This window comes from Lynx rufus, unplaced genomic scaffold (assembly GCF_022079265.1).
Source record: "Lynx rufus isolate CCGP_SWC_20201006 ecotype Redwood Valley unplaced genomic scaffold, mLynRuf1.p SCAF_7, whole genome shotgun sequence".
Classification (NCBI taxonomy): domain Eukaryota; kingdom Metazoa; phylum Chordata; class Mammalia; order Carnivora; family Felidae; genus Lynx; species Lynx rufus.
The window spans coordinates 81,953,737-81,961,813 of NW_025814889.1; the positions used below are offsets into that span (position 1 = coordinate 81,953,737).

Genomic DNA, 8,077 nt, shown 5'->3' on the forward strand with positions numbered 1-8,077 from the left:
TGTCTAATTCAGGTAGGGGAACTGTGCCAGCAGCACAGACGATGGGAGTAAAACTATGGGACAGAAACAGTCTATGGAACAGGGATATTTTATAACTGCCTTGCAGGCTCTTATGAAGGAGAAGGGAATTAAGGTTTCTCAGTCAGCCCTTAGGGAATTTTTTGACATAGTGCATGATTATTGCCCATGGTTTCCAGACGGGGGTACAGTTGATTTAAAGGATTGGCAGCGAGTTGGTCAGGAACTTAAAAATCAAATGAAGATTCGTGGAGCTGCAGTTCCAGGGACTTTGTGGTCTACTTGGACCTGTATCAAAGAGGTCCTTGATCCGCAAGATTCTATTGAAATAGTTTCTCTTAGCTCGGAAGCAGCCCAACCCTTAGTGACTTCAGATGCTCCTGTCCCTCCAGAAACTACTTTCAATGCCCTTTCGGGACAGTCACGGGTGCCTTCACCTTTACCTCCTCTCCCCCTCCTAGAACAGTTATCTGTGCAAGATCCAGAAAATAATGATGACTCTCCTTTTGGGGATCAGGGAGATGATGGGCCATATTTGGAAGATCAGAGGAAGCCTGCCTTCTTGGCCCTCTGGTCCAGAAGGTACCTTTAAAACGACCTTCTCTTCAGGCACCAGATAGAGGCTTACCTCGGCTGGCTTTCCCTATTACTCAGAATCAACAGTCCACTGAACCTTACCCCGTTATGGGAGCTACTCCTTTGCAGCGGACTCTGTATCAAGCAACACAGTATGGGGAAGACACCTCTGCTTTTCACACTTACCCTGTTATTCAGCAGGGGGGACAGAGAGTGTACTCCGCCCTAAGTTTTAAATTGCTGAAAGATTTGAAATCCTCTACAGCCCAGTATGGTCCAACAGCTCCCTTTACCCTGTCTATGCTTGATAATTTGAGCAGGGAGGCATTATGCCCAGGAGATTGGAAGGTCATTGCTCAGGCTTGTTTGAGTGTGGGAGATAACCTCTTGTGGAAAGCAGAATTTGCAGAGAATGCTGAAAAATAGGCTATGTATAATAAAAGAACTAACACACCAGTGGATTTTAACATGCTCACAGGTACAGGACAATATTATGATGTGGGCCTCCAGCTGAATTATCCTGAAATTACATATAATCAAATTAATACCTGTGCCATTGCAGCTTGGAAAAAACTCCCCTCCACAGGGGGCAGAACTGAGGAATTGTCTAAAATTAGGCAAGGGCCAGATGAGAAGTACCAGGATTTCGTTGGGCGCCTTTTGACTGCAGTCAGTCGTATCGTTACTGATGGGGAGGCAGGTACCATTATTGTAAAACAACTGGCTTATGAAAATGCTAATTCTGCATGTCAGGCAGCCATTTGTCCTTGGAAAAATCAGGGTACCTTGGAGGATTATGTCAGACTATGTGCTGAGATTGGACCATCTTATATTCAGGGCATTACTTTGGCAGCCGCCTTAAAGGGAATAGACCCCTTACAGGTGCATGCCCAACTTCAGGGTAAAAACGTAAGAACTAATCCAAGGAAGTTGGGTGGAATAGTGTGTTTCAAATGTGGCCAAAAGGGCCATATGAAGGCCCAATGTTATAGTACAGAAATAATTCCAACCACCCCCGGTTTGCCAAGTGGCCCTAACATTAATAATAAGCCGGCAATTATTTGTCCCAGATGTAGACGGGGGTATCACTGGGTCAATGAGTGCCGCTCTAAAACTGATTGTAATGGCAAACCTCTTCAGGGAAACTGGAAGCGGGGCCAGCCACAGGCCCCTCAAACAATTGCGGCAATGTTCCCACAGGCACCTTCTCACCCATTGTGTCCAACACTGGAGACCTCCCAGGTATTAGCCAACTACACCGCGGTACCCCCGCCAGTGCAGGACTAGATCTTACCCCAGCTCAGTCCATTTACCTAGAAGGAGGACAGCCCCCTAAAGCCATCTCCACAGGGATATGGGGGCCTCTACCCAGGAATACTTGGGGGTTATTATTGGGAAGATCCAGCTGGACTCTTAAGGGATTGGTGATCTATCCTGGAGTTATTGATGAAGATTACACTGGAGAAATAAAAATTTTGGCCAGCTTAACTATGGGAACTTTGGTGCTTGAGCCCAAGACTCCCATAGCACAATTGATCTTGATACCCCGGATATCCTCCAATAATAAGGCTGTTAAACCTTATCGGGGAAATCAAGGGTTCAGCTCCACAGATCTTTACTGGGCTAAAGTGATCTCTGTAGGAAAGCCCATGCTTACATTGCATATCCAAGGAGTCCCGTTTGAGGGACTAGTGGATACAGGTGCAGATGTCTCAGTTATTGCTCAAAAAAATTGGCCTGTCACATGGCCTACTCAAGTGACTAATATTCCAATTAAAGGTGTTGGTTATGCCTCTGCTCCATTGCAAAGCTCTGATTATTTACATTGGAGACTGCCTGATGGTATGACTGGAACTTTTCAGCCTTTTGTTTTGAATATAGATCTTAATCTCTGGGGCAGGGACATATTAACCACTATGAATTTGACTCTGGAGACTAAGGCAGTCCCGATTCAAAAACAGACTAAACTTGCTATGCACCTTATGAAGGAAATGGGCTATATTGAGGGGAAAGGCTTAGGGAAGGAGTTGCAGGGGAATCCTGAGCCATATGTCCCCGAGCCTAAAAGAGACCATTTCGGATTGGGTTTTTCCTAGGGCCATTGGAAACTCCCCACGCTACGCCTCTCCAGTGGATGACTTCCACTCCAGTGTGGGTTGACCAATGGCCCTTACCTATTGTTAAGAGGGAGGCTGCTGTTCACCTCATAGAGGAACAACTGCAATTAGGTCATTTAGTTCCCTCCACCAGTCCCTGGAACACCCCAATCTTTGTGATTAGAAAAAAGTCAAATAAATGGAGGTTGGTGCAAGATTTGAGAGCAATTAATGCTGTCATGAAGCCCATGGGGGCTTTGCAACCTGGCCTCCCTTCCCCATCGGCCATTCCTTTACATTATCAATTGCTAGTTTTGGACTTAAAAGATTGTTTTTTTACCATTCCGTTGGCCCCTGGTGACGGAGAACATTTTGCATTCTCCCTGCCTTCCACTAACTTACAGGAACCTGCTAAGCGGTATCAGTGGAAGGTCTTACCGCAAGGCATGGCTAACAGTCCGACTTTATGTCAAGAATTTGTGGCCAGAGCAATTACCCCTTTTAGACAGAGTTTTCCCCATGTATATTGTATCCATTATATGGATGACTTACTTTTGGCTGCTGAAACTGAGGAATTATTACAGGAGGCTTTTATTTCTCTTCAAAGATGCTTTAAAGCATGTAATTTGATTGTTGCCCCTGAGAAAGTTCAAAGGGAAGCACCTTTTGAATACCTAGGGTATCTCATCTCAAAATCAACTGTGCGACCTCAGAAAGTATCAATTAGAACCAGACATTTGACTACTTTAAATGATTTTCAGAAATTATTAGGAGATATAAACTGGATTAGAAATACACTAGGGGTCACCACAGAACAATTACTGCCTTTGTTTAATATTCTAAAAGGAGACAGTTCTCCAGTGTCACCGCGAAGTCTCACTCAAGAAGCTAAAGAAGCTATAAGACATATAGAACAGGCCATTCAGCAGGCCCAAGTCACTAGAATTGACCCTTCTCAGCCTTTGTATCCAATAATATTAAAACCTCAGGTCATCCCCTTTGCAATTCTGTGGCAATCTCATGGTCCACTTGAATGGCTACATTTAGCCTTACACTCTCTGCATGTCATTAATCCTTTGCTATCTATGGTTTGTCTTCTCATCATTAGAGGAAGATCCCGAGCTGTTCAGCTCTTTGGACATGATCCAGAATTTATTGCTTGTGCCTTTCTGACACAGAAGCTGGTGGACGCTGCTTTTGCCCAGTCCATCGAATGGCAACTTGCCTTGGCTAATTTTACAGGTCAAATTAAATTTCATTTACCTTCTGATTCTTTAATACAAGGTTTCAGTCTTATAGATATTTTGCCCTATAATCCTATTGTTTGTCAGCCGATAGAAGATGCTACTTCCATTTTTGTGGATGCTAGTAAAGAAGGTAAAATTGCAGTATATTATGTCACTTCCCAACATAAAAATTTGATCACTTTAAATTATACGACTAAATCTGTCCAAAGGGCTGAGCTTTATGCTGTACAGGTAGCCCTAAAAACTTATCCAGAATCTATAAAGGTCTATTCTGACAGTCAATACATTGTCAAAGCCGTGTTGCAACTTCCCACTGCCTTTATACTGACAGCAGATGAGGAACTTTATCATCTATTTCACGCTATACAAAAACTTCTTAATTCATGGCACAGTCCAATTTGTATTTCCCACATTCGAGCTCACACCGACCTGCCTGGTCCCCTAGTTGCTGGGAATCGGATAGCCGATGCAGCAACCCATTTATTGCAAGTTCTGCCCATTACCACTCCTTTGGAAACAGCCAAAAGGAGTCATGATAATTTTCATCAGAATGCGGCAGCCCTTCGACGAGAATTCAAAATATCTCGTGAAGCGGCCAGACAAATTGTTAAACAATGCGGCATCTGTCCACAATTCTTCCCACAGCCGGTCTATGCCATTAATCCCCGAGGTCTTCGGCCCAATGACTTGTGGCAAATGGACGTCACCCAATATTTACCTTTTGGGAAATTGCAATATATACATGTGTCTGTAGATACTTGCTCAGGCTATATACATGCTTCAGCCCACTCAGGAGAAGCATTTGTTGATGTTAAAAATCACCTATTTTCTGCCTTTGCGGCAATGGGCAAACCTCATAAAATAAAAACTGACAATGGTAGTGCTTATACTTCTAAATCTTTTACAGAATTTTGCCACCGATTCCAAACTGAGCATACAACTGGCATTGCTTATAATTCCACAGGACAAACTATTGTTGAGCGAGCTCATCTGACTCTAAAACAGTATCTGCAAAAACTTAAAGAGGGGGAGATATTAAAGGGAAAGATAAAGTATTCCCCACATGTATATCTCACTCTTGTGTTGTATGTTTTAAATTTTTTAAATGTCAATGAAGCAGGGATGACTGCCGCAGAGCGTCGCTGGGGAAAGAGTCAAGAACCTCTCTTGATGGCAAGATGGAAAAATATGCCGGAAGGCATTTGGCGAGGCCCAGACCCAGTCCTTCGAAAAGGGTGAGGGTATGCTTGTGTTTTTGCACAGGATGAGGAAGCGCCACGCTGGGTCCCACTTCAGCTCCTCAGAGACATTATGGTTGCGCCGAAAAATGGCCAAATTGACAGTGACGGAGCTCCCCCAGAAACGACAACGGTGGAGTCATAAGGCGGGTACACCCACCTGGGGACAGATAAAGAACCTGCTGACCCAGGCCACTGATGTAGTGATAGCCTCAGGTAGAGAGGTAACAGCCAGACATGTCTTCTTGGCATGCCTGTGCATTCTAACTACAACCGGGGAGTCTGCTCTCTATTGGGCATACATGGTAGGTCCTCCTACAGTACAACCTGTAACATGGAGAGACCCCACACCCAAAGTATACACCAATCTCACCTTTATGGGAGGGGAAGATGCAGGGTTTTTGCCCACTGTGTCGGCCTCTTTAAATTGGACGGCACTCTCTGCAGGAGTACCCATCTGCCTGCAAAGGGAGTCTACGCCGTACAAACTTGCTTATGGGTGTTTGGGTACGAAACCAGTAGGGCGGTCTATTACTTATACTATGTGGCAAAATGACAAGCGTCTTTCTGAACGGGTACCCCGCTCCATTGCCGCTTATTGGCAAAAGAGAGAATTATTAGGAGAATGGATGTTTTTTGGACTGCGTGATCCTCCTCAGAATCTTCCTATATGTTCCTCAGCTGGTCAAGGCCTTACTGGGGACTCACCTTGGGGTATATGTGCCCAGTCCTCTTCTTTGAGGATGACTCCTAAAGATATAAACTATACCATTACAGATTATTCCCGAAAGGCCCGGCTAGCTCAGTCGGTAGAGCATGAGACTCTTGATTCCAGGGTCGTGGATCCACCTCCTAGCGAGGTACAGGTACACCATAAGATTATCCCACAAACAATTTTGCAATCCCCTGAAGGAAGAATTCATTCTGATCTTTGGAAATTATATGCTACCTTTGATAAAATATATACTAATGACAGCTTTAGTTTTCCAGAATATTATGTTTCTCCAGTTCTGCAATTGCGTGCCTGTGTTCCTCCACCCTACTATCTGATTGTTGGAGATGGGACCATTACTCCAGTGAAAGAAGATGGTCATCAGTTATACCGGCTGACGTGTCCTGCTTGTGTTTTGACCAATTGTCTACCAGTAGATGGACCCTCTAGAAGTGGAATGAAGGTTTATCTGGTCTTACAACCTCCCTATTGGATGTGGCCAGTAAATGTTACAGGACCTTGGTATCCTAATTATGGGATGCAATTGGCTTTAGAAATCAGTAAACATCTGCGCAGGACCAAACGGTTTCTTGGACTCTTAATTGCTGGACTCATGGCAGCAGTGACTGTAATTGCCTCTGCAACTGTATCTGTAATATCCTTACATGAAAGTGCCCAAACGGCATCCCATGTAAATGAATTGGCTCATAATGTATCCAAGGTGTTTGCCACTCAAGAACGAATAGACCGTAAATTGGAAGCCCAATTGGAGGCACTACAAGAAGCATTGATGTATCTTCGTGATCAGTTTGCTGTTTTGCGTACCAGACTTTCTTTAATTTGTCACGATGCATATAAGCATATCTGTGTTACCACTTAAGAGTATACCAATGCTGGGGCACCTGGGTGGCGCAGTCGGTTAAGCGTCCGACTTCAGCCAGGTCACGATCTCACAGTCCGGGAGTTCGAGCCCCACGTCAGGCTCTGGGCTGATGGCTCAGAGCCTGGAGCCTGTTTCCGATTCTGTGTCTCCCTCTCTCTCTGCCCCTCCCCCGTTCGTGCTCTGTCTCTCTCTGTCCCCAAAAAAATAAATAAATGTTGAAAAAAAAATTAAAAAAAAAAAAAGAGTATACCAATGTGACATGGGGACAAGTGCGTTGTCATTTACAAGGGGTTTGGCATGATGCTAATACTAGCTTAGACCTCTTACAGCTACAAGAAGAGATAAATGCTGTTGCAAGTAGCTCACTCAGTTTCCCTGACCCTGGAGATCTCGCTGAAACCATACTGCACCAACTTAATGGGTTTAATCCATTTAATATTCTTCAGCATTCCTTTTGGATCTTTATTGGAATTGTTTCCGTAATATGTTATACTTGTCTTGCTGTGTTATTTCTGGAGATGGGGTCTTACTGCTTTTACCACACACCAGGCCAGGATGCACATGTTGCAATTACAAACAATAGGGGGACATGTGGGGGGCCGGGCCCCGGTGCCAGGGTGAGACCGGGTCGAGCAACGTTCCCTGTTGACTCAAGCCAACCCGGTGGTTCCCCCCTCCCATTCCTCCACTTTCAAGGGCATACGAAAGCCTTGTCAAGGCTGAGAAAGTTAATTCCTGAAGCCTGTGGTCTGCAGGTGTTGGCAGTAATGCTACCTCCCTTTTTCTACCCCGAGTCAGATAGAAACAAACATGGGAATTGTGTTTTGCTAGCAATCTATCAACAAGGTCTTGTGACCCGTTCAGAAAGTTCACAAGGTACACAGAACTAAATGTTTTGGCTGGCAGTGATCATGTGAAACCTGTTTATTCTTAGAATGACCTGATCCATAAGAGTCTTATATTATAAAAGATTGTGTACAGCAACAATAAAGTCGTCACTTGGGCCATCAGCCCAGGGGACCCTCCTGTTCCCAAACTTTCTCTTCTCTCTTTTTTTTCTTGCATTCCCCTACCCTCAGGACCCTGACCTCGGTGTTTGTCGCACCAGTCACGACAGGACCTCATCAAAATAAAAAGCTTCTGCACAGCGAAGGAAACAATCAGCAAAACTCAAAGGCAACCAACAGAATGGGAGAAGATATTTGCGAATGACATATCAGATAAAGGGTTAGTATCCAAAATCTACAAAGAACTTATCAAACTCAACACCCAAAAAACAAATTAATCCAGTGAAGAAATGGGCAAAA

The 8,077-nt window shown here is 44.4% G+C and overlaps 1 protein-coding gene across 1 annotated transcript; it reads left to right on the forward strand.

The window, feature by feature from the left end:
* The first annotated feature begins 2,084 nt into the window (after positions 1-2,084).
* Positions 2,085-2,690, forward strand: LOC124501932 (endogenous retrovirus group K member 7 Pro protein-like). The gene has a single exon (XM_047066375.1). It carries the CDS (start codon positions 2,085-2,087, stop codon positions 2,688-2,690), a length of 606 nt encoding a protein of 201 aa, XP_046922331.1.
* Positions 2,691-8,077: the final 5,387 nt, after the last annotated feature.

Excerpts from the sequence above, each read along its gene's own strand:
- LOC124501932 (XM_047066375.1), top strand. The coding sequence starts at position 2,085 with ATGGGAACTTTGGTGCTTGAGCCCAAGACTCCCATAGCACAATTGATC.